Source organism: Bufo bufo, chromosome 4 (genome assembly GCF_905171765.1).
Source record: "Bufo bufo chromosome 4, aBufBuf1.1, whole genome shotgun sequence".
NCBI lineage: Eukaryota > Metazoa > Chordata > Amphibia > Anura > Bufonidae > Bufo > Bufo bufo.
The window spans coordinates 506,258,623-506,286,454 of record NC_053392.1 but is presented as its reverse complement, the minus strand read 5'-3'; the positions used below and the strand labels follow the sequence as shown (position 1 = coordinate 506,286,454).

The following is a 27,832-nucleotide window of genomic DNA, read 5'->3' as shown; positions in this document are numbered from 1 at the left end:
GCAAACGCATCTTTCAATCTCTCTGAGAGACCATGACAGAACTGACTCCGGAGTGCAGCATCATTCCAACCTGAATCAGCTGCCCATCTCCGAAATTCAGAACGTTTCCGGAAGTGAGACCTTTGGCTCGCAACAGACTCCATGGGCCGGAGCAGAGCCCAATGCTTGAAGCTGACTCATAGATTGACGGAGATCCGCTACCTCCAAAGAAAGACCCTGCATGCGGTCAACCAGGCCAGAAAGCGGATCCATGTCAAAAAAGACGGTTTTGGTGGATTATAATGTCACGGCTGTATGTGAGCAACAAGAGCATGCACAGAAAATAGAGCTACTGACCGGACCCAAACTAGGGAGGATAAAGGGTGACCCCTGTCAGACCCTCAAAAGCTCTCCCTATGCTGCTAAGCCCATGCCCGGATCCAAATGGTGGAAGGAGGCATGCCCGCGTACCTAAGACTGATGACCACTGTAACCCCTACAATAGTGGAAGGGGCACGGCCACCGGTGCCCTGCTCAGTATATGGAGGGAACCGTGGTCGCCTCAGATCCAGTCAGAAGACACACAGATACACAGCAATGTCTGCACACTTAGCTGAAGGGCTGCAGCCACAGTGAAGACGGATCCAAAGACAGGCTGGCAATATCCGGAGTACTTGCTGCAGCAGAACACAGGTCCAGTGAAAGGATAGCATACAAGGGAAGATACTCAAGCAAGAGCTACAACCCAAATGAGAAATATAATCCACACCTACAATAAGAGGAGGGGGAATATAAAGGCAGGGAAATCAAACGGAGGAGGAACAGCTGGGAGGAAGGAAACAGAAAACTCCTCCCAGCTCTAGTAGTGACATCATCACAGGGGTGGAGAAACAGAGCTGTGAGAACGTCCCAAAGCTCTGGTAGTGACAGCAGGAACTGAAGACAGTTGCAGTAGAGGCCTGGCAGAGCATCACCAGGGATGAAACCCAGCGTCTGGTGATGTCTATCCGTTCCAGACTTCAGGCTGTTATTGACTGCAAAGGATTTGCAACCAAGTATTAAAAAGTGAAAGTTTGATTTATGATTATTCTGTCCCATTACTTTTGGTCCCTTAACAAGTGGGAGCACAATAGCAAACTGTTGTAATTCCTACACCGTTCACCTGATTTGGATGTAAATACCCTCAAATTAAAGCTGACAGTCTGCAGTTAAAACACATCTTTCAAATCCATTGTGGTGTTGTAAAGAGCCAAAAATGTTAGAATTGTGTCGATGTCCCAATATTTATGGACCTGACTGTATTTTTCTTGTAGTACTGATATAAGATACTAAAGATACTAAGATAGAAGCCAGTGAAGGCTTTTAAACATAGCACTTGCAGCCCAATAACAAATAACTGGAATGACAGAGCTGTATAAGGGTTATTTGGATCCCCAAATAATCTTTCCCTGCACTTATAAATCACTTTCCTATCGATGTCCCTAGCACCTTCTGACATCTCTCCCTGCACTAAGATGCTGTGGAATGATTCCTCCCTATCCTTTCCCTGCACTTATAAATAGTTTTTTCATATTTTTTTTTTCCAAATTGAGGTTTTTCCAATTGCTGTCCCTAGCACCTTTACACATCTGTCCCTCCACTCTGAACGCTGGAAAATGGCAGAATCTAAAATGGCTGCAGTATTTATAGGGCTGTGACATCACAGGGCTGTCTGGCTACTGATTGGCTGCATGCAGGCATGTCAATCTGGGTGATCCCGCCTTCCCAGAGTTTCTTGCCCCATGTCCTCAGTTCTCACACGTGTAGATGCCATTTTAGGAAAATGGCGATTCGTTACCACGAAGCGCGAGGAAATTCACATTCGTTACAAATCGAATTTTTATTGAAATTTGGATCGAATTCCACTTCGTCAGCTTTGATTCGTTCATCTCTAATCGTTAATAATTAGACTTGACTGAATCGAGTCGATGTGTCGATATGGTCATAAACTTTGTTTTTAATGCTGTTTCCGTACGACATTAAAATGTATTAGCTCCGTGCAGACAAAGTTTGTATTTCCCGAAGTCGCACGAGACTTCAGTAAATTACTTAGTTATTACTATCTGCATCTTTAAAAATTATTTTAAAATAGGAATCCGAAGTCAGCTTTCATACTGGCTGTTACCTGGGTACCAAAGCCGTCTTCGGATTCCTATTTCAAAATGTTTTTAAAGACGCAGATAGGAATGTTGAAGTCATTCATGAAGTCTTGTGCGAATTCGAGCGATAAGAGCTTTGCCTACACTGAGCCAATACATTTTAAGGCTACATTCACACGACCGTATGTGTTTTGCGGTCCGCAAATTGCGGATCCGAAAAAAAATGGATGACTTTCCGTACAATGGCGGATCCAGAGCCTGGTCTCGGGAGGGGCACTTCCAGATTATTTTCTGTCCGCCGCCACAAAACAATGGTGCTTATAGAACAGACTACACAGTGTAGCGGTATACTGTATAACAAACATATTCCACATGAAAACTTACAATTAATTGGCTTGGCCCTTGGGGATCTCGGACACCACTTCAACACTTTAACCGGGGGGTTCGGCGGAGCTGATGTGTTTTATCCTAATGAGAAAGATTTCAGAAAGAAAGAAGGGGCAGAGGAATAGCAGAGCAGGAAGAGGCTGGTGCTGCTACTAGGGGGTCATACCATGGGGGAGTAATAAAGCCCACCATAATACCCCCCAGTAGAAATAATTCTCCTTATAATGTGCAAAAAATACCCCCTTGTAATGCCCCAGGTGAGCTAATGTCCCCATAGTGCCCCCATAATGTGCCAGTATAAAATACCCCTATATAGTGCCCCCAGTAAATGCCCCTATAGTGCTCCACACCCTCCTTCCTCCTAGTGCCCCCCATAATGTACCAGTATAAAATGCTCCAGTAGATGCCCTCAGTGTCCCCCATAATTTGCAAGTATAAAATACCCCTTCTTAGTGCCCCCCCATAGATGACCCCATAGTAGTCCTCTCTCCCCTTCCCCATAGTACCCACCATAATGTGTCCCAGTATAAAATTGTACTGTACAGAGCCCCCCCATATAAAATACCCCTTCTTTGTGGCCCCAGTAGATGCCCCTATAGTGCCCCAATGATGTTCCAGTAACAAGAGTAACCCCCCAATCATGTTCCAGTAATAACAGCCCCCCCATGTGCCAATTATAACAGCCCCCCATGTGCCAGTATTAATAACAGCCCCTTCATGTGCCAGTATTAATAACAGCCCCCCCATGTGCCAGTATTAATAACAGCCCCCCCATGTGCCAGTATTAATAACAGCCCCCCCATGTGCCAGTATTAATAACAGCCCCCCCATGTGCCAGTATTAATAACAGCCCCCCATGTGCCAGCAATAACAGCCCCCATGTGCCAGCAATAACAGCCCCCCCATGTGCCAGCAATAAAAGCCCCCCATGTGCCAGCAATAACAGCCCCCCATGTGCCAGCAATAACAGCCCCCCCATGTGCCAGCAATAACAGCCCCCCATGTGCCAGCAATAACAGCCCCCCATGTGCCAGCAATAACAGCCCCCCCATGTGCCAGCAATAACAGCCCCCATGTGCCAGCAATAACAGCCCCCCATGTGCCAGCAATAACAGCCCCCCCATGTGCCAGCAATAACAGCCCCCCATGTGCCAGTAATAACAGCCCCCCATGTGCCAGCAATAACAGCCCCCCATGTGCCAGCAATAACAGCCCCCCCATGTGCCAGTAATAACAGCCCCCCATATGCCAGTAATAACAGCCCCCATGTGCCAGCAATAACAGTCCCCCATGTGCCAGCAATAACAGCCCCCCCATGTGCCAGCAATAACAGCCCCCCCATGTGCCAGCAATAACAGTCCCCTCATGTGCCAGCAATAACAGCCCCCCATGTGCCAGCAATAACAGCCCCCCCGTGTGCCAGTATTAATAACAGCCCCTTCATGTGCCAGTATTAATAACAGCCCCCCCATGTGCCAGTATTAATAACAGCCCCCCATGTGCCAGTATTATTAACAGCCCCCCATGTGCCAGTATTAATAACAGCCCCCCCATGTGCCAGTATTAATAACAGCTCCCCATGTGCCAGTATTAATAACAGCCCCCCATGTGCCAGCAATAACAGCCCCCATGTGCCAGCAATAACAGCCCCCCATGTGCCAGCAATAACAGCTCCCCCATGTGCCAGCAATAACAGCCCCCCCACGTGCCAGCAATAACAGCCCCCCCACGTGCCAGTAAAAGTATTGTGTATATATAAAAAAAAAACACTAATACTTACCTCCATGTCAGCGATGCGATGCAGGCCTCTTCCGGCCTGTGTCCCGCGCTGTATGGCTCAGGCGGCGCAATGAAGTCATTGCGCCGCCTGCGCCGGCCTCTGATAGGCTGCAGGCACTAGTGCCTGCAGCCTATAAGAGGAAGGGAAAGGGACACGCCTCTCTCTCCCCTGCCTCAGCACAGCCATCTGTATCGCTGTCCTGAGGACGGCGATACAGATGACTATGGAGATGTGCGCTTCCACAATGGAAGCGCTCATCTCCCTTTGCGCCGCCGCCGCCGCCAGTTCGGGGGGGGGGGGGGAATTGGCCCGTTGCCCCCCCCCCCTGGATCTGCCACTGTTTCCGTATGGCATCCGTTTTTTTTTGCGGATCCGTTTTTTTTGCGGATCCATTGTAATAATGCCTATCCTTGTCGGACATACTGATGCTTTTTTTGCGGACCCATTGAAATGAATGGGTCCGCATCCTATCCGCAAAAAAAACGGAACGGACACGGAAACAAAATACGGTCGTGTGCATGAGGCCTGCCAAAATACGGTCGTGTGCATTGAGCTCGATTCGCTCAAGCCTACTAATAATGATAAATGAAGTACTGTAAGTGAATTCCAGGTACATTCTTTTTTTAATACAGAGATATCACTTCTTTTCTTATTCTATCTCCTTGACATGGAGTATTGATTTAGATGAAGTCACTTTTTCCCTACATGAAGTCAGATTATGAATCAATAATGACTGCCAGATTTATCAGGGATAGGTCAATTTTACTAATGCATATGCCCCCTCTCCAAACACACATAAATAACCATGTAATTGAATACTGTCTCTTACTTTGCAAATATAATTAAGTCTGTTTTTACTGAGGGTTTTGTTTGCTTTTCTGGCTGACCATGGCATTATTCTATGATTTTTTTTAAGGGAATCTGTCACCAGCGACCTCCCTATCCAACTGTTTTTATATTCACATAGCTGGGGTTCACCTGATTAAAACGCTGTTTTTCTTTTGTTGATCTGAGGCTCCATTCCATAGTTGGGATCTTTTTTTATTAATATGCAGATTAGGCCTTTGGTGGAATGAGGGTGTGACCATTGCTTTTGTTGCATCTAAGCTATGCTCCTTTCTGTGGCCAGCCCCTCCCTGGCAGCTTTTATTGACATATTAAGAAATAGCAGAAAAGTACTAAGAAATAAGCCTCGTATCAACAAAAGAAAAAAAGGGATAACCTCATCTTATAAAGTATGTGCATATTGTTAGGATATGCCATTACATAGAAACAGTGAAGGATATGCAGCGATACACCAGCACTATGGTCCTTTCATTCTTTGGATTAGTGGGGGTCCTAAAAATATACAAACCTCACTTTATAAGTGGATAAATTCCCTTTAAAGCGGAAGAAAGACAGTGAAAGCTATTTTTAATATGTCATGCCAAAATACATATCCTTGGACCTTGGACCATTGGTGATTTCCAAGTTGAAAGAGCATTACAGTAGACTGAGTGAAAACCCTTTTGGAACTGCTCATGGATTTCTGCTACTGAAAGTGTTATTGGATGAATGACAATTTGAACATAATGTAAGTAAGCAGATCCTCTTGGAGAAGCCAAACTCCAGACTTGAGTATTCTGTGGAGCCTTTTCATTCTAGAAATGACTGGTGGCCCACGATCACAGACTTGTGGCTAAACTGACCAGTGTGGTTGAACAAGTTGAACTAGATGCATGTACTGTATGACTTTTTTACCTTTACTATGTACTGTAATATGATTTTCTCATATACCTATGCCATAACAGAAAATTATTTGACTCACTACAGCAAACTGATAGAACTGCTAAAATCCCATTTTTTATCATCAGAAGTTCATAGTGATAGTCATTGTGCTGGGACCTTCTGCTAGGAAAGAGAGACAAAGATCTGTTCATTTAGTTTCTCTCCACCATGCTGTCCGAAACATCTGCTGAATATACCATACAGTGTGGAATACTGGTAAAATAAAGTAAAACACAAAAAAAATCTAAACGTGACAATGGGATTCAGATTAGAGTAGTCCTCATACACAATGTAATCTACTATGTAGCATGAACACTGGTTTTGTATAGAGGTGTATCTTTAAGGGCTATACACCTTTTACATTTTTAAATGACTTACTTGGATACATTTGTAACTAAAACCAATTTTGTAATAGGTTTTTGGGAAAAATATCAGTCCATTATGATCCTACAATGTGCATGTATTGCAATGCATAGCAGGCTGCATAATACCATTCACTAGCATATCTATCAGGCTGGTTTAAATTTGGTTTGCTCAAAGCTCATCTTAAAAGATCATTAAGGAGAGGAGAGAGAGGGACTGGGGAGTGAACTGTCAGCTAGCATCACCGACTTAGGGCTCATTTACACGACCGTATCCATTTTTGCTGTCCGCAATTGGAAGATCCGCAAAACGCGGATACTGGACGTGTGCGTTCTGTATTTTGCAGATCAGATTGTCTTTCTCCTGTGTAGAAATGCTTATTCTTGTCCGCAATTACGGACAAGAATAGGACATGTTCTATCTTTCTTGCAGGCCCACGGAACGGAAGAACAGATGAGGACAGCACACAGTGTGCTGTTCGCATCTTTTGCGGCCTTATTGAAATGAATGGGTGCACATCCATTCTGCAAAATTGTGTGAATGGGCCCTTACTGGTAAACAGCATTCTGCTGCCTGATATGTATTGGAATATGTGCAGGCAGCAGAAGCCAAATTTTTAGACCTAGATACATTCAAAGTATTATTTTTAGACCTAGATACATTCAATTTAACAATTTGATCTAAAGAAGTTCATAGCTTTTAAAGAGGTTGCTCCACGTTTTGAAGTTATCCCTTATTCTCAAGATAGGGGATAACTAACTGATCAGTGGAGGTTCAAACAAAGGGATCACCATCGATCCTAAGAATGGCTGTACCATTCCCCCAATCTGATGGAGAAGCAGGTTGGGCATGCAGTCCGCCACTCTATTCATTCTCTATGAGACTGCTAGAGATAGCTGAGTACAGAGCTCAGCTATTACCGGCAGTCCCATAGAGAATAAATGGAGCAGTAGGGTGCATTCTCGATCTGTGTAACGGTCACGTCCACACACACACAGGGGGAAGGATAGTGACCACTGCGCTCCACCCTCACCCCTGGCCCTGCCTACTTGCCTCACGAGTCCTGATGACAGGGGACAACTGGACGACAGTCCCTAACTTAGGATATGTGCAGGGAAGACAGACAAGACAAAATACGGAACATGAACGGACCGGGTCAGAACCAAGAGAGCTACGCAGTACAAAGGATTAAGCAAAGAATGGTCAGGAGAAGCCGGGGTCAAATACCAGGAGAGCAGAGAAGTACAAGAGGAGTCCTAAGAGAGTAGTCAGGTGGGAGCCGTGGTCACAATACCAGGACGGATGCGCAGTTCAGGAGGATCAGGCAAAAGGATGGTCAGGGAACAGGATCAGGTAAGATTTCAGCAGTCCAACAAATAGCCAGGAACCTAGAAATTAACAGGCAACCTGTAGCCAGCAGGCTACTGTATTTATAGTGGGGAGTGAGGGTCATGTGACGTGGCAAGCGTCACATGACCGACAGACCAACCAGTCGAGCACCGAGTGATCAGCTCGGCGCTCAAGGCAGACTAGGAGCAGGGAGCCACCCATCTAGTAAAGCCGCCCTGGGAATGAGGTCAAACACAGAACCTCATTCCCAAAGCTAAGCAACAGGTCTGCGGGCAATGGGGGACCGAGTGCACCTTCGGAACCCCGTGACAATCTGTCTCTACATCAAATTGGGGAAACAGGACCCTCATCAATCAGTTAGCTCTTTCCTATCCTGTGGCTAGAGGATAAATTCAAGACTTGGCACAACCCCTTTAAGTTCAGACATAAATTGTCTTTGTGTTCTTGAGGCTAGATGCTGTTTATATGAAAGACAGATACATATATTTAGTTATGGATCAACAATCTATTACATTGACATTTGTCCGGCTAAATTATTATTAAAGGTAACAACAGTGTTTTCCGAGTATCTTCTTTGTGAGTCCATTGTAAATATTCTTGGCATGCTGTAATCTCCTCGGTTGAAAAGGATAACATTTCTGTCGCCATTGTATTGATTTTGTTTGAGGCAAGAGTGAAGAAGGAAGTGGTTTTATTAATGTCAGGCACTGCTTTAGATAGCATTGACAAACAGTGCAATGCTTCCGCAGCTGAAGGGGATTGGATTCGTGTTCCCAAAGAAAGAAGCTCTTATCTATACACTACTATGGGCAGCAATAACAAACATATGGATACAAGAAAAAGAATGTGCAGATGTATTTTTATAGTATATATCATATAATTATAGCTTCATTTTTGTAATGTGCTTACACATGATTGATTATCACAAGTAATCTATGATTTAGAATATCACATTAGTTGATTCATTCCTTACTTAGTAGATGCTAAGTAATGATTCAGGAACGCAGTCGGTTTTTTTTTTTTTTGTCTTGAGGGATGCTTAAAGTGAATGTAATCCTCTTCTTTAAAAGATGAGTAACTTTGGAAATATATTGCAATACTTTCGTGGTTTTTGAGTTAGGCTAGGTTCACATCATCGTTTGATTCGTCAGAAGAACAGAAAAAAAAAGTATCCTTTTTTTTAACATCCGTTATGCTTATTTTGAATCTGTTTTAGCCATTTCTGTCTGAGATCCGTTATTTTAGATGGGAGAAACAGTCCTCCACAAAGTACTTTTCTTCCGTCTAAAATAATGGATCTCTGATGGAAATGGCCAAAACATTCAAAATGAGCATAACGGATGCTCAAAATAAAGGATACTTTTTTTTTTCTTGGTTTTCTGTCCTCTGTCATCATCTGACAGATCAGAAGAATGGAAAACAAAACGGTGATATGAAACTACCATTACAGTCTTTGTTATATTCTAGACCTACGTTCACAGTTCTTCTTCTTTTCTAGTTTATGGTAAATCTGCTACTATTCCTTGTTAACATTGCTTGTTCTGGTGATTTACATTATGGGGAGGGCAGTCTTTACACCAGCCACTGTATAGGGCTCCACTTCACTGTAGAAGATCAGTGATTTGTCTGAGGACAAGTTCAAGAACTTTACCATGGCAAACAGCAGAATTGTGAAAACAGCTCTAGACCATGCTGTAGATTAAATCTATACTATAGATTAAGGGGGCCATTTATCAAACTGGTGTAAAGTAGAAATGGCAACTAAAACAGTTCTACTTTACACCAGTTTGATAAATGGTCCCCTATATATATATATATATATATATATATATATATATACTGTGAAATTGTGTTCATAGATGAACAGGCAATACTATTTAAAGTAAATGTGCCTCCCTGGGGTTCAGGTGCTGAGTTTACCACTAATTACTATAAGCAAGCCAAAGGTCAATGGCAGCCAAAAAGACGTGCAGAGCAGAGCTGTGGTCCTAATATTGTTGTCTTCAAGGGAGTCTTAGACCCCGCTGATACTACACTACAGTATATGAATACAAATATTGGGGCACACCTTTTAATCATTCATAGTTTAGGTTTTTCATTCAATCCTATAGCCACAAGTGTTTAAAGTCCAACTTCTAGCCATGCAGTCTGCCCTTATAAACATTTGTGAAAGAATAGGTCATTTTAAAGATCTCACTGAATTTGAGCATGGTACTGTAATAGGATGTCTCCGTCGTAACAAGTCAGTTCATTAAATTTCTTCCCTCCTAGATATTTCACCATCAACTGTGAGTAGAAACATGTTCTGTGGAGTGATGAATAACACTTCTCTATCTGGCAGTCTGATGGATAAGTCTGGGTTATTTTAATGGCAGGAGAACAATACCTGCCTGGCTGCATTGTGCCAACTGAAAATTTGATGGAACAGGGATGATGCTATGTTGTTGTGTTTCAGGGGTTGGCCTGGGCCTCTTAGTTCCAGTGAAGGGAGATGATTCATCATACAAAGACTTGTATGCTTTAAATTTTATGGGAACAGTTTGGTTCAGGCTCATTTCTGTTCCAGCATGACTGTGCCCCAGTGCACAAAGCAAGATCCATAAAGGCACCACTGGGTTTGGTGAAGAACTTGACTGATCCTCACAGAGCCCTGACCTTAACACCTATGGGTTTACTAGAAAGGAAATTGGGAGCCAGGCCCTATCGTCCAACATCAGTGTATGACCTCACAAATATTCTTCTGAATTAATGGGCAGAATTTCATACAAGCACACTCCAGAATCTTGTAGAAAACCTTACCAGAAGAGTACAAGCTGTTTAAGCTGCAAAGGCGGAATCAACTCCATTTTAATGTCTTTGGACTTAAAATGGGATGCCCCAATGCTTTTGTCCATATACAGTAGTGTATAAGGAGCAGGAAATAAATACTGTGGGCCAGATTTATCATTAGTGATCGGCCGGGAAGGTTCGCAAACGCGATCTCGCGAACGTGATCAAATGTTCGCGAACCACAAGTTCGCGGCGGGCCCCATTCACTTTAATGGCAAGCGAACCTGAAAAACCTTCAGCTCATATTTGCAGCCAACAAATACTTAGTAGAAGTGTACAAATAGTCCTACAACATGGACAGTGACATACTACAGGGGAATCAATGACAAAAATTCCAACAAAAAATATGTATCTTAATCAGGGGACATTTTAATGCGTCTTAAAGTAAAATTCTCTGAAATGTGCCCTGTTGGAGCCTAATATTTTTTTATTTTAGGCCACAGGAGTGCGTGCCTTAAAAATTAGGCATTCACCTGACATAAAAGAAATTCTGATTATGTGGCTTGAGGAGGTACATTATGCGGTCAATGTATACAAATTTTATTGTAGGCCACTGGACTACAGGCCCCAAACATTAGGCATTTACATGACAGAAAAGATCAAGTGATTAAGTGGCCGGAGTTATATTACACGGTCAATGTATTTCAATTTTACTGCAGGCCAGTACAAATACAGGTCAAATACATATGTTTAAAAGAACAAAAAACATAAAATTGGATTAAAAACATGACTAACGAAATCCCCCCTCTTGAAAAAAACCCTATTGATAATAGTTGAAATTCAATAACACGTGGTCTGGTGTTGAATTCCTCCGAGGCCGCAACAATTATTCATTCAGCATACATAAAAGAAAAAGTAAGTGGCTGAAGGTAGATTACACGGTCATTGGATATCAATTCTTCAGCAGGCCAGTGTACTACAGGCCCCAAAAATTATGCATTCAGCATACATAAAAGAACAAGTAAGTATGTGGCTAAAGGACTATTAGATGGTCAAAGGATATCAATTTTACTGAAGGCTAGTACAAATGCAGGTCAAATACATATGTTTAAAAGAACTAAAAATATAAAATGGGATTAAAAACATGGCTAATGAAATACCCCCTCTTGAAAAAAAAAACTAATGATAATAGTTGAAACAGGTGTTGAATTCCTCCGAGGCCCAAAACATTAGGCATTCAACGGACAGAAAAGGTCTTTTATGCCGCTGTATTTACCTAAGACAGGGACCAATATTTGTTCTGGGTGGTCGTCACAGGTGTTGAATTCCTCCAAGATCCATGCCTCATTCATTTTTAGAAATGTAAGGTAGTCCACACTGTGGTGAGCTAGGCGAGTGCGTTTATCGGTCACAATCCCCCCTGCTGCGCTGAACATCCTTTCGGACAGGACACTGGACGAGGGGCAAGCCAAGAGTTCCATGGCTTGGTCAAAGGTCAAGCCTGCACACCAAGTAGTCCAGGGGTTCCTCGGTTCTCAGAGCGTCCACATCGTCCGTTAACCCGATGTAGTTGGACACCTGTTGGTCTTCCCTGAAGCTGGATCTGGAGTGCGGCTGTCGATGGGTTGGCTGCAAGAATGATCTCATATCCGAAGTGAGCAACACATCTTCAAACCGCCCTCTTCTAGCATGTGCTGTTGGATTGGTAGCCGCAACTGTGTCTCTGCCAGTGCCCGCAAAAGCAGAATACAGTATTTCTCGAACAAAGGCCTGGAAGTGCTGCATTCTGACAGCCCTCTGTGATGGTGCTAACACGTCCGCCATTTTGTGTTTGTACCGGGGGTCTAAGTACGTTGCCACCCAGTACTGGTCCTTGGTCTTTATGCTTTTAATACGGGGGTCCCTCTTAAAACACTGGAGCATGAAGGCCCCCATTTGCACACAACTGGAAGTAGTGGCCTGGCTGCTCATCGTCCAGGATAACGTTTAAAGCATGCTCTTCTTGCTCCTCCTCTGCCCTGACTCCTCTTCAGACTCCTGTTGACTTGTCTCAGATGGAGTAGCCCCCCTAGGAATTCATCCAGCATTGCGACTTCCTCATCTTTCTGCTCCTGCTCCTTGACGGCTTGATCAATGACACAATGCACTACATGCTCCAGAAAGAAGACGTAAGGTACGATGTCACTGATGACACCCTGGCTGCGACTGACCAGTTTGGTGATCTCATCAAATGGCGCGTGCGTCGCGCATGAGCAGCCACTGGCGCAGTGAAAAAAAAACAAGCTCCCCAGAACCTGTCCTGCCGCAGAGTTCGTACAGGTAGTCGTTAATTGTACGTTTTTGCTGGAGCAGCCTATCAAGCATATACAAGGTGGAGTTCCAGTGCGTCGGGAAGTCACAAATCGGAGGTCTGATGGGCAGGTGGTGTTGCCGCTGAACGTCAACAAGGCGAGCCAAGGCCGTGTAAGATCTTCTAAAATGGCCAGGGATTTTTCTGGCCTGCCGCAAGATGTCCTGGACCCCTGGGTATTTGGTAATGAATCGATGCACGACTAAGTTCAGGATGTGTGCCATGCACGACTCGTGTGTCATTTTCTCCGTTTCAGCGTGCTCAGCAGATTGGCACCGTTGTTGCACACCACTTTACTAACTGTCAAATTGAGCGGGGTTAGCCACTGATCAGTCTGAGATCGCAAAGCTGAAAGGAGTGCAGGACCACTATGGCTCTTGGCTTCCAGGCACAACAGCCGCAGCACAGCATGGCAATGTCTCACCTGGCACGTCGAATAGGTTCTGGGGAGCTTGGGGGCGCAGCGAAAGAGGCGGTAGCAGTGGAAAAGGAGGAGTCAGCCAAGGAGGAGACGGAGGATGGAGTAGGAGGAGGAGAAGAAGAGGCAGGCCTGCATGCAATCCGTGGCGGTAACACCAAATCCACACGGGTGCCATGGGTTGCATGCTTGACGGCCGTCAGATGGTTCACCCAGTGGTCAGTAAAAGTTATGCACCTTCCCTGCTCGTGTTTGCTAGACCACGTGTCTGTGGTCAGATGTATCTTAGCACCGACACTGTGTGCCAGAGACTCATTCACTTGCCGTTGAACGTGGCCATATAGCTCCGGGATGCCCTTCTGGGAGAAATATTTCCTTCCGGGTACCTTCCATTGCGGTGTGCCAATGGCCACAAATTTTCTAAAGGCCTCAGAGTCCACCAATTTATATGGCAGTAGTTGGTGGGCTAGCAGTTCCGACAAGCCGGCGGTCAGCCGTTGGGCAAGAGGGTTATCTGGCGTCATCACTCGAAAATTTGAACCACGGAAGCCTGCCTTTTGCCAGATGAACGCGACAATGGCAAGGTGGAAGGTGGAGGACAAATGGGAGGAGAGAGGAGAAGGAGAAGAGGCAGGACGTGGAGCACCAGGAATGTGTCTTTGTGGGTTCTGACGTTGTTGCTCCCACTGGGCTCGGTGATGGGAGGCCAGGTGCCTTCTTAAGGCGGTCGTCCCTAGGTGAGTGTTGGGCTTACTGCGATTTATGCGTTGACAGCACAGGCTGCAGATGGCAACACTATTGTCAGCAGCGGACACGTTAAAAAAAGCCCACACTGTGGAGCCATGTGCCGGCGTCCTGGGAGTGCCAGATGTGACCGTTCATGGTGGATGGCTTGTTCCAGATACATTAGCAGTCTGATTTTTGCCTCCTGTGCACTGTAAGTTCTGCCTGCTTCTCCTCCTTCTCCTCCCTATCTGCTGCTCAGTCTCTCCCTCTGAACTTCCCTCCTCTTCTTCTCTTGTGGGCACCCATGTGACATCCATAGACACATCATCATTGTCCCCTTCACCAACACTGTCATTAGAGATCTCAGAGTAGGCAGAAACAGCGGGGACCACCCTTTTTCAGCTGATCCGGGTGCTGTCATCAGACTGTTGGGTGGCGGCCGTTGCTACCTCCTCTTCCTGATCTGATGACAAGAATGGCTGCGCATCGGTAAGGTCTTGTAATGGATGGGAAAATAATTCCTCTGACTCGAGCGGAGCGGATATGGTGGTGGTGGTTGTGTCTTTGGGGGGGGGGGGGCACACAGCAGAGAGTGAAGAGGGTGCAGATAGAGAGGATGAGGAGGGTGCAGAAGCGGAAGGCTGAGTGAGCCACTCAACCAAGTCTGGTGCGTCCTTTTACGTAATCGCACTGCACCTTCTGCAACTTCCCACTTAGGCTCCGGCCTGGTGCACCTGCCCGACCCCTACCACCCCTGCGGAATGGCCTGCCTCTTTCTCTGCCTGTCATTTTTAAAATGACCCTGTGACAAAAGTCCCTATATAAGAGCAGTATTTGTGGAAGAAGGTATATTACACCCCTGCTTCAATAACTTTTTTGGGGGTGCAACTGGTATATCACACCAGTAGAAATTATTTGTTCCAATTTCGTTTGTCCCTATCTGTAGCTGAGGTAACGCAGCTAAACCACAAACAAATGCTGCACTACCCAACTGCACTATATAGAAAGTATATAATTGGTATATAACACCCCTGCTTCAATCAGTTTTTTTGGGGGGCAACTGGTATATCACACCAGTAGAAATTATTTGTTGCAATGGCGTTTGTCACTCTATGTAGCTGAGGTAACGCAGCAAAACCGCAAACAAATGCTGCACTACCCAAATGCACTATCTAGAAAGTATATTATTGGTATATCACACCCCTGCTCCAATCAGTTTTTTTAGGGGGCAACTGGTATTTCACACCATTAGAAATTATTTGTTCCAATAGCTTTTGGCACTCTGTGTAGCTGCTGTATCACAATACAAATGCACTATAACTTCTATGTTAGAAAGTATATTATAAGTATATTACACCCCTCAGAAAGTCACACCTATCGATAGCACACCTATACCAGTCCTTAAAAGGACTTTTGTGGCCCTATTAGCTAGCGTTTGGTGTCCCTAACAGCCTGTCCCTGCTCCACACAACAACCTCTCCTTACACTGGCAAAAGACTGAATGTAAAATGGTGCCCAGATCAGGTAGGGGTTATGTCCATGTGCTGAAATGTCTCAATTGGCTGTCCTGTACCACCTGATGGATGTGTCATGTGTCAAAGTTCTTCACAATGTAAAATAATATTGCGTCGGCGGACATCGCCATATGTTCGCCCGTACGGCGAATCGCGAACGGGCAAAGTTTTCTGCGAAACGACCGCCGGGTGAACAGCAAGGCCATCTCTATTTATCATTACATCTTGCTCCACTTTTATATATGTCCAAAGTCACTTTTGGCTAAGTCAGATTTATAAATGGTCCTTTAATACTGTGATAAACGTGGTTTGACAGTAGCAGTTTATCCTTCAGTAAGCGGCTTTACAAAAGTCGCACGTCTTTACGAAAAAGTCGCATAAGATAAGTATGGTCCTCACTGGATTAAAATTGCGCAATTGTTTGTGCAATTTTTTGCGACTTTTTTAAATTGTTGCAATAGTAAATCTGTCTAGAGATTCAGTTACATAAGAAAACACACCTACTTTCAGAAAACTGGCGAGCATAGCTCAGAGCCAATAAAAGTCGAAAATTTGCGACTTTTTTACTCCATTATTTTGACTTGAGCTAATTATAAATCTGGCCCTATATATGTACATTGACTTTGTAATAGAAATATCTACTCGCACCTAGAGAGTTATTTCACAACAAAGAATATATAATACTTAAATGTTAAAGGATTAAACTCACCCTTCCTTGGCTGGGTAATAGTGGCTCGCAAGTGAAGCATGTACCATGGTCAGTAAGAATTATGAAGAAGATAGCATTTTTCAAGCAACATGTTTCATTATACCACAGATTAAAAGCAGTGATCCATTAAAAAGGTCCCAGTTCACTTTTATTTGGACTTTATATTGGACACGCCTGCTGATCACAGGCTCCTCTGCATTATTAAAATATGAAAATCCTTTAAGGGTCAAATATTCTAAGCGCGCTCAACTACATAGAGTATTTGTTATGAATTCTGATCGAAATTTAGCTGGTAATATGCTGTAATTATATACTGAGCGCTGCTTTGTGACAATGTGAAGATTAAAATGACTTTAGGTTAAACCATTTTCTTAGATAGTGCAGTTTCGTGCAGTTTACTCCACAGTGACCTTCCGAGAAGAGTCATGCATCATTGGTTGCCAATATCAGCATACAACAGACTGACAGCTTTGTACAAAAATATACCATGCATGTCATAAAGTGACTTAAGAAGGGCAGAGAACAATTTAGGTGGCTTTTATCTATGGCCGTTTTCCTTCTTATTTTTTAAATATAGTGAACGTCTGATAATTAGGAATGCACCGGATATTTTTTGGATTTATTATATAAAATGGTTAAAAAAAAGTAGTAACTAGTTCTATTGATGTGTATATCTTGCAAGTGATCGGTTAGTTCACATATAGTACTATGCTTTTGCCCCCTAGCTAAACATTAAAGGGTTACAGTATATTGATCAGATAAGGCATACAGATGTAACAAAAGCTAACTTGACGGTTAAAGGGGTTGTCTGGGTTCAGAGCTAAACCTGGAAATATCACCTTTTTCACCCAGGCAGTCCCTCTGAGATGAGCATTAGATCTCCCTTGCCCCGCACTGTATCATGCAGGGCAAGGGCTTTTGTGTTTATATTTTTCCACTGCTATAGGCTAAAGCCCTCCCATTAGTGCCAGTGGAATCCTCCACCTAGCTTTACCCATGGAGAGCCCGGTACGTCACCGGATCTCCAGAAAAAGCCCTTGCTCTGCACAATACAGCACAGGGCAAGGGAGAGCATCGGAGCAGTGGGCAGACATGAACACTACCGACCCGTTCTGACAAGAGATGAGGGGACTCTATTCTCAAGATCCCAATAATGCTAATTGGGAATCAAAAAGCCACGTCACATATCAATACCTAGTAATGAAAAGTCCCTAATACATGATTAATGCCAAAATAGGAAACTGACTGTCCCACGTAAGATAACGCCATAAAATCAATTGAACCACTCCTCCTGACGAAGCGAAAACCGCAAAACGCGCGTTGAGGAGGTTCGCCACACACACAATAGCACTTTGAATACCCAAATGAATACCTGATTGCCATTCATCTAAATAGCGCCTTTTGATCAATACAGTCATGTGAAAAAATTAGGACACCCTTTGAAAGCATGTGGTTATTTGTAACATTTTTAATAAATGGTTATTTCATCTCCGTTTCAACAATACAGAGAGATTAAAGTAATCCGACTAAACAAAGAAAACTGAAGAAAAGTCTTTTCAAGATCTTCTGTAAATGTCATTCTACAAAAATGCCTATTCTAACTGAGGAAAAAGATAGGACACCCTTGCCCCTAATAGCGAGTGTTACCTCCTTTGGCTGAAATAACTGCAGTGAGACGGTTCTTGTAGCCATCTACCAGTCTTCGACATCGGTCTGAGGAAATTTTACCCCACTCCTCAATGCAGAACTTTTTCAGCTGTGAGATGTTTGAGGGGTTTCTTGCACGTACAGCCCTTTTCAAGTCACCCCACAGCATCTCAATGGGATTCAAATCTGGACTTTGACTTGGCCATTCCAGGACTCTCCATTTCTTCTTTTTCAGCCAATCTTTGGTTGATTTACTAGTATGTTTTGGGTCATTGTCATGTTGCATGGTCCAGTTCCGCTTCAGCTTTAATTTTCTAACTGATGGTCTCACATGTTCTTCAAGCACCTTCTGATACACAGTAGAATTCATCGTGGATTCTATGATGGTGAGCTGACCAGGTCCTGCTGCAGCAAAGCAGCCCCAAACCATGACACTTCCACCTCCATGCTTCACAGTTGGTATGAGGTTCTTTTCTTGGAATGCTGTGTTTGGTTTACGCCAAACATGTCCTCTGCTGTTGTGTCCAAATAATTCAATTTTGGACTCATCTGTCCAAAGAACATTATTCCAGAAGTCCTGGTCTTTGTCAACTTTATCGCTGGCAAATGTCAGTCTGGCCTCGATGTTTCTCTTGGAAAGCAAAGGTTTCCTCCTTGCACACCTCCCATGCAAGTTAAACTTGTACAGTCTCTTTCTGATTGTAGAGGCATGTACTTCTACATCAACAGTAGCCAGAGCCTGCTGTAGTTCTCGAGATGACACTTTAGGGTTTTTGGATACCTCTTTTAGCATCTTGCGGTCTGCTCTTGGGGTGAACTTGCTGGGGCGACCAGTCCTGGGCATGTTGGCAGTTGTTTTGAAAGCCCTCCACTTGTAGACTATCTTCCGGACAGTGGAATGGCTGATTTCAAAATCTTTTTAAATCCCTTCCCAGACTCATAGGCTGCTACAATCTTTTTTCTGAAGTCCTCTGACAGCTCTTTTGCTCTCACCATGGTGCTCACTCTCACTTCAACAGTCAGGAGCACACCAAACTAAATGTCTGAGGTTTAAATAGGGCAAGCCTCATTCAACATGCAGAGTAACGATCTACTAATTATGTGCACCTGGTGTGATATACCTGTGTGAGATCTGAGCCAATTTAAGAGGGAATACATGTGAGGGTGTCCTATCTTTTTCCTCAGTTAGAATAGGCATTTTTGTAGAATGACATTTACAGAAGATCTTGAAAAGACTTTTCTTCAGTTTTCTTTGTTTAGTTGGATTACTTTAATCTCTCTGTATTGTTGAAACGGAGATGAAATAACCATTTATTAAAAATGTTACAAAAAACCACATGCTTTCAAAGGGTGTCCTAATTTTTTCACATGACTGTATGTTCAAACACTTTATGGAGTGTCCGAACACTCCATAGATTATTATAGACGCACCATGCCCTTTTATATGGGATGTAGATAAGCACTTTATTTGTGATCATCCCATTGTGCTCTCGCCATTTTAGGGTATTTGATTGTTTGGGCTCATGTTTATATTGCAGCAGTACAATACAGGGATTGTCCACATAGGACTCCATTCCATGTGATTATATGCATGCAGTATTTATTTTATGGCGTTATCTTACGTGGGACAGTCAGTTTCCAATTTTGACATTAATCATGTATTAGGGACTTTTCATTACTAGGTATTGATATCTGACATGGCTTTTTGATTCCCTATTAGCAGTATATTATTTATTATGTATTTTAATCAAGTTTAATAAAATTGGATGTATTATTAAAGGAACTTAGTCTACTTTTTTTTTTTTGATAGTAAGCTTCTCACAATAGTTAGTCGAATTTCATGTCAGATATTGAGAAAAACATGCATGTGTGTCTTTTTATATAGTGTATGTAAACTTCTGGTTTCAACTGTAGATATGGAGCATAATGGTTTAAAAAAAGAAGGAATTCATACTTCACCAATTCCCCACCGTTGCATTTTTTTAGGCTTACGGATCAACACTAGTCTCCACTTTCTGTTCCTGGCTTGACATACAGGAAATGCCTGAAGATGGCCCTGCTGAGGCGGGTCACCAGAAAAGCTAGTGATTGAGTAGATATCTTCTGCCAGTTTTTGTGTGTCAGTCCACACCAGAAAGTGGAGGGTAGCAGGGATGCAGTAAAATCAAAATGGTAATGGTTCTTTTCTTAATACATTCTGCCTGCTATTTAAAAAATGTAATAACAGCGGACGACCCCTTTAAAATGTGTTACCTTGATTTTTCTCATGATGATATGCCTTGCATGGAGTCCATTAGGAAAATTCAAAGCTATCAGGGGCTCCCAAATTTGGGATTTTTTTTCCCCATTGTCCTGTATGGAGAATGAAAGGCCTAGCATATGGTGAGAGCCTTATTTGCATTTTACATAACCTCTTGACAGTATGATGGTATTAGAAAAATCTTGTAGCATTTTTTGCGAGAACGGCTTTACAGAAATGGAATTGCAGATATTTGATAAACCAACCCTCTGTGCAAAAATAGCTAATCTGTAAATTACTCATTTAGGCAGAATGCATCCCGCTGCACATTTATTGTAAATCCCTCCTTTTCTAATGCGTAATAACCATTATTAATTCTTGACTATTAGTGGAATAAAGGATTTGAAAGGATAAAAATATCAAGTAGCATTTTACTGTATAGCAAGGTTTATGCTGTATTTAAAAATGCCAAATGGGTAACGTGTACAATGCTGGTTATTATCTAATTATGGAAAATATTTATTATACAGTCATACAGTAGCTTTTATGTATATCGAAACAGTAGTAATACTGTACATCCAAAACTAGAATTACTGATATTATATTAATGCCTTTCTCATTATTTCAGTAATTATTAATTATTTTAAGTAATTATTAGCAATTAAGTGCTAGTTTCTACTAAGTAGTGCATTGTTATAACAACATAGCAGAATATATGCATTCTGGAAAACCAATAGCTATTGCAGTTAGTATTCGAATGAGAGATTCAGGGGCAGACGTACCATATAAGGAAGTCTTTAAAGGAAATGTCCATCCTTGAACACTATTTAGTTTTTTTTCTGTATCTAAATAATTCCATAAGCACTCCAAATCCCTTGCATGAACAGAGTAAGGCCTCATGCACACGACCGTGCCGTTTTTTGCGGTCCGCAAACCGCGGATCCGCAAAAAACGGAAGCCGCTTGTGTGCCTTCTGGAATTTGCGGAACAGAACGGGCGGCCTATTGTAGACATGCCTATTCATGAATAGGACATGTTATATTTTTTTGGCGGGGCCTCGGAACGGAGCAACGGATGCAGACAGCACACGGAGTGCTGTCTGCATCTTTTGCGGCCCCATTGAAGTGAATGTGTTCGCACGCGAGCCGCAAAAACTGCGGATCATAACTACGGTCGTGTGCATGAGGCCTTAAATGATCAACTTTTGGCTTAGTACAGCTACCACTAGGGGAAGCTTACACTGTTACTGCAGGACTAAGATTTAAACTGTGTAACCTTGGACTAGACAGTGTAAAGATCAGATTTATTAAACAGACTCATGTTGGAAGATAAATTTGGTTCATCTTTAGACACTTTGGTCAAACTTTGTGCCACCTGTTGATTAGCTTATTTTGCTCCAAAATGTTGGTGCATTGAGGCATAAGTCACATATTTCCTGCAAAACCATTTCTTGTCGGACCAGGCACAAGAAGGGCCTAAAATGCTTAAAGGGGTTCTGCAGTTTGTTTAAACTGATGATCGGCAGAGGTCCGACACTCATGACGCCCGCCGATCAGCTGTTTGAGAAGGCAGCGGCACTTGAATGGAGCTTAGCCCCACCCAGGCCAGTTGATACAAGTCGTGACATCACTGGACCAGCGGTAAACAGTGAGTAGGCCGCGACGCTGCTGGAGCATCGCTGCCTTTTCAAGCAGCTGATCGACGGGGGTCCCGGGTGTCGGACCCCCGCCGATCAGATGCTGATAATCTATCCAGAGGATGAATCATCAGTTTAAACAAACTGCAGAACCCCTTTAATAAGTGTGGTACAAAACATTCATGCTAGTTTTATGGCACAGCTTAAACCAGAATTTAGTGTAGTTAAAGAGGATATTTGACATTTTGATATTGACGGCCTGTCCTCTGGATAGACCATCAACATCTGATCAGTGGGGTTCTAACTCCAGTGAATGCCGCAGCCTTTTTCGAGGCCAGTGATGTCACGTACATCAGTCACATGGCCTAAGCTCAGCTCAGTCTCATTCATCTGAATTGGACTGCATTGCTGTAGCAAGCACTGCCACTATGCAAACTACGGTGCTGTGCAGAGTAAACCACGAGGAAGCTGCAGTGCTCCCCAAACAGCTGATTGACAGGGGTCCCGGGAGTGAGATCCCCACCACCAGTTAGTCAGCGCTGTACACAAAAAAGGATTACATATTTTTAATAAAAAGACCAATTGAAAAAAAGATTTTTAGCTCAAATTAAGTACAATGCGATAATAATAAAACAAAATTGCCAAAGGTGTACATAGCTTTTAAGCAAGTTGACAATGACATTATCTTCTACAGACTGGAAAGAGAGCAAACAGCAGGTGGCTTTATACATTTTATTGAATAACTCAGTGTCTATGCTACATTTTTAATTACATGCAGTTACCATACTTTTCGCCCTATAAGACGCACCGGCCCATAAGACGCACCTAGGTTTTAGAGAAGGACAATAAGAAAAAAATATTTTTCATTACACATCAGGTCAGACCACCAATCAGACCCCCAATATTAATCAGACCTCAGCTCACAGCACTAATCAGATCCCTAATGTTAATAAGACCTCAGCTACGACCCCAATGTGAATGACCCCAATCAGACCTCAGATGAGATCCCCATGCCTCATATCAGCCCTCCATGCCTCATATCAGACCCCAGCCATATGTGATCAGCCATCAGCCATATGTAATCAGCCCCCAGTCAAATGTAATCAGCCCCCAGTCATATAATCAGCCCCCAATCATATGTAATCAGCCCCCAGTCATATATAATCAGCCCCCAGTTATATAATCAGCCCCAGCCATTATTCAGCAGCCCCCAGCCATTATTCAGCAACCCCCAGCCATTATTCAGCAGTCCCCCAGCCATTATTCAGCAGCCATAAGAAACCACTTACCTCTCCTGCTCCTGGACGCCGCCGCTCCTCTCCTCCAGCGTGATCCTCTTTATCCTGCCTTCACGCTGTGCGCAACCACTGCACCGCCGACAGCCGAGGACCAGGAAGCGGTGAGTGCAGAGCCTTCACCGCTTTCTGGTCCTCCGGTACTAATGAGCACTACATAATGGAAGTGCTCATCAGTATTCTCCCCCATAAGACGCAGGGGCATTTTTCCCCCAGTTGTGGGGGGGGTGCTTGTTATGGGGCGAAAAATACGGCAACAAAGTATTTTGATCCAGATGCTGGTTTAAAAACATTTGGAATATTTTTCATGTGACAACCATTTAAGGTTTGAGGCTGGCTGCCTTGCTTTCATTGTGTTATTGGTGTCGTTTACACTGAATATTTTCTACAGTTGGCTTTTGGACAGTGTTCAAACACCAGGTCATTTCTCACCAGTGTGCTACTGCAGTCTTGATGGGCCGTGCACCACTGGAGGAAGCATATAATATATGAAGAGGAATATGCCTTGTCATAATTTTAATGCCTCCTCTGGCAATCCATACGCCATACTCAATTCTACGTCAGATGGTAGCTGGAGTAGATTTCAGTCATCATTTAATTCAGTTTCTCCCTTTTCAGTAACTGTCGAGGGTGGCGTAAAAATGCCAGTTGCTACTAAGTCTAGACTCAATGGCATTCAAAGAGTTACAAAACCAAGTTTTGCGACTTTTTAAATCGAAATCCTTGGCATAGGGGATGCTAAATCTCCCCCTCCCCTCTTAAAGGGGGTGTCTGCTTTTTTACTATTGATGACCTATTCTCAGAATAGTTTATCAATGTCAGATCAGCGGGGTTCCAAATCCCGGCATCCCGCCGATTAGCTGTTTAAAGTGAGCCTGCTCACCACTGCAATAGCTGCTGTGAGCAGGTAAAAAGAGCAGAGAAGGCAGCGCTCATACGTATGCTGCCTTCTCTGCTCTGTTTACCTGCTTGCGGAAGCAATTGCAATGCTGAGCAGTGTAATTGCAAGTATGGCATCCCCATTCACTTCTATGGACCGACTCTGTCTGTTCAAGTGAATGCTACAGAGCCATCCCATAGAAGTGAATGAGGATGCCCAAGAAGGCAGCGCTCTTCTCTTCAAACAGCTGATCAACCGGGAGTCGGACCCCCACCAATCTGATATTGATGATCTATCTTGAGGATAGGTCAACAATAGTAAAAAGTTTATAAAGATAGACCAGTGCCTGGTCTATCTTTATAAATTTTCTACAACCTCTTTGTGGCTGGGTGGGCCACTTAGACCAAGAGCACCTGTTCCACATTGTCTAATTGGAGTGATCCACAGATTTTCTTTTCTATAGTAAAAAGTGGCCTGATATTTAGTCTTTTACATAAGAGTCTCTACTTGATTTATATTTTTGGTACAAGCTCAGTAATATAGATCAAATCTTTTAAAAAAAAATTCTGCCCTTTAAATAGACTTACCTTTCATCAACAGATCATCTAGAGACCAGTTTAAATATTGGGAACAAAGTATGTTCAAAGCATTTGCCATTCTTGCTTAAAATGATTGCAATTGTGCTCAGACAGAGTCATCTTGGTCTTCACTTCTGTAAATGGTTTTATACTTTTACCATGTTGTTTCCAATCCTAGTGCTCTGTAACGGTGATAAAAGATCTTTTGGTTTTTCTCCTGTTTTCTTTAAGAAAGTCCTTATTAATAATGTTCCCCTTAGGTTATCTGAAGAGTGGTGATTAGATCCTTTGCCACCTTTTACAGTCTTGCCTTTTTCATCTGTAACACAATCTTGCAAGTCAATTACCGTAGTAAGGTCTATATGTTCATCTTATTTTTGTGGCTTTTGAGGATTGATACTTAAATGTATTGTATATTGGGTGTCTCTAGGTCATTAAGTATAAGTGCTAAGAGTTATTCCTATTTTGCGTAATTTCTGGCACACAACCAAAGGTAAAAGTGTGTAAATTCCAGTTATACTCATATTAGTAATAATTATCATTTATACTGATCTACAGTTACTACAGCATTAGTGAGCTAGTGTGTGAAGCAGAAGGGAAGCTCAGAATCTTGATTAAAATCCATGTCAACTAAAACTGCTATAAAAGTACAATATGCTTTCTATAGTCTGTCATATAGCATTTTTCAATGTACCATTACTTGCCTATATTCCCAAATACTTTACCTCTGAAGTCCGTATTCTCTCTTAGGACTTCATTCATCTGCATCGGAGGTTTCATTCAGGACCTCCATCACAGATTCCATCGAAAGCAACGGAGAGAAAAGTCCTGTATGCAGGACCATGTTCTCTGCTAAAACAGCGGACTCCTATATGGAAACCAAACAAATCTCGTTGTAGGCAATGGGATCTGTTTGGCTCTGTTCGTGTCATGTACCGATTCTGGCACTTGCGTTCTTTTCGTTATTCTGATCCTAAAATGGAGCAGAACACTGGAAATCAATAATACTGGTGTGAACTACACCTTAGAGCCTATTATGTGGATGCAGATTTCATAAACTGAAATTTTAGGGGCCTATTTATTAAGACCGGTGTTTTAGATGCCGGTCTTAATAAAGCCCTGCACTGGCGGTGGATCCGCCACAGTTATGTAGAGGCGCCACCCCTTCTAAATGTAAGACAGCTTCCTAGCTGTCTTATATTTAGGCAATTTTCTACTCCTTAAACAGGCGTAGAAAATGGTAAATGAGATGGGCCTGCCAGCCTGTCCCTTTCCCCACCCACGCCCAATCTTTTAGACCTGGCATGAATGCGGAAAAGTCGCAGATTGTGGTGCAAAGGACCTTTGTGCCTCATTGTGCGCCAGAAATACGCCTAATATAGGCGTATTTCTGTTTAATAAATGACCCCCTTAACTTTTATGTGTAAAGACTGTTCATCCTTTTTTTTTTTTGTAATAACATGAGTCTACACAAGAATCCATATACAGCTTTCTACATAAAGTTGTTTCTTCCCATGGTTTCTAATTTTCATAATGTTTTCCATTGAGCATTGCCTATAAATAGGTCTCCAAACACCAAATGGAGACTTACCAATGACCCCTAGGGAAGCTTTGAGCACCAGATTTGCAACATTTGAAGTGCGATCACATGAGATAAGCAAGAACAGGTGTGGAGGAAATTAAAGCCCTTGTTGCTGCTCTCCACCACAGCACAAGAATACAGATGTAGTTTTCCATTTTCTGCTGGGAAATATGAGAAATTTCTGCTGCAATGTGCTGATAGTTACAAATAGCCCTGGTGTTCTGTAAATGGGCACTTGGAAGAGCTGCAATGTGTTTTTCCCACACCTCTTCTATTACTCTAACTGCTGTTGTTAGTAAAGGGAGAATGTGCCAAATTGTTAATTCACAAACACAAGTTACGAGTGCATCCAAGGTAAACCTTGCTGCAGAGAGACAGAAGCTATGGCTGGTTAACCAGTTTACCTTCAGCAGCTGCTGAAAGGAAGGTGGCAATGTTACATGCTGGCCATTAAAGTCAATGGTATGCCATGTCATAGATGGATGGGTTGGGTCCACCAGAGCCATAGTTGCTCTTTGTCAGCAGCTCTTCTCTCTGGCTGATAGATGGTGGTTGAGAGTTGAGACTCCCTCTTCTATGATTTCCATATACCCAAACAAGTCACATGTACGGGGATCATATTAGTGACATGACTCTTAATTCCTTACACTGGACCAGAAGGGACAATGTTTTCCAAAAAATGGTCTTCACTAGATATATTACTAGATATTCTAGAAAAATGGAAGTGTACTATGTAAATTTAGATAAAGAGTAACTCAGACCATTGTTCCATTAGCATAATTAAATTTGGCATTCTGATCAATTGAGCCTTGAGTGTCATCCAAACCCATGAAGTAATAACTTCCATCACATAGTGAGTGAGCCATGATAGACGTTGAGCAAAAAATTAAATATTCAGCGTCAAATTTTCAGGATATTGAATCTGTGTTTTTCAGTTAACTTATTGAATTAATATATGGAAATACTCAGGTCATAATGAATATGGACTACAGTTGAGTGAATTATAAACTACTGTGTTGTGGGCTGCTGATTTAAATGCAGTGTGCATTATCAGGCATAATGACTAAATTACACAGACTTGCTTGATTATTCATTTTGGATGTCGCTGGCTTGCATTTCTGTTTTTCTTACATCGTTTATTTTTACTGCTTTTAGGAAAATAAAAGCCATTAGGCAAATGTGACCTGCATTTTCCTCTACAACCGGAGCTACAGAAGCAAGCAAAACACACAAACTCGAAATATGGATGGTTTAATTGAACCGAACAGTGTGCTTATGCATAATAAAATCACAGAGGCTGGGAAAAGAAATGGCTTAATCAACACAAGAAATTTAATGGCGGAAAATAAAGATGGAATGGTCTCAGTTTATCCGACTCCTCAATATCAGAGTCATATTGTTGGAAGTATTTCTTCTCAGACTGGCATAGACAACATAAAAAATGACCCAGTTCAACAACTCTTGGATCCTAACATGCTACAACAGACTGTGGAGTCTCACTATCGCCCCAACATCATTCTGTATTCGGAGAATGTCTTACGCTCTTGGGGCGAGACTGTCAGCACTGAGTGCTGTGAAACCACCTTTATTGAAGATAGGTCACCAACCAAAGACAGTCTTGACTACCCAGATAGCAAGTTCATTGACCTTTCCTCTGAGGATATCAAAATTCATACTCTTTCTTATGATGTAGAAGAGGAGGAAGAATTCCAAGAGTTAGAGGTT

At 42.8% G+C, this 27,832-nt stretch overlaps 1 protein-coding gene across 2 annotated transcripts in view; it reads left to right on the top strand.

Annotated features, from left to right (window-relative positions):
• The window catches only part of SYNDIG1 (synapse differentiation inducing 1), a 462,378-nt gene that overhangs the window by 139,530 nt on the left and 295,016 nt on the right, over nt 1-27,832 (top strand). For both annotated transcript variants that reach the window (XM_040427400.1, XM_040427401.1), the window contains exon 3: nt 27,263-27,829. In XM_040427400.1, the coding sequence (XP_040283334.1) occupies nt 27,350-27,829 (480 nt within the window). In that variant the 5' untranslated portion in view covers nt 27,263-27,349. The remainder of the gene's footprint in view (nt 1-27,262; nt 27,830-27,832) is intronic.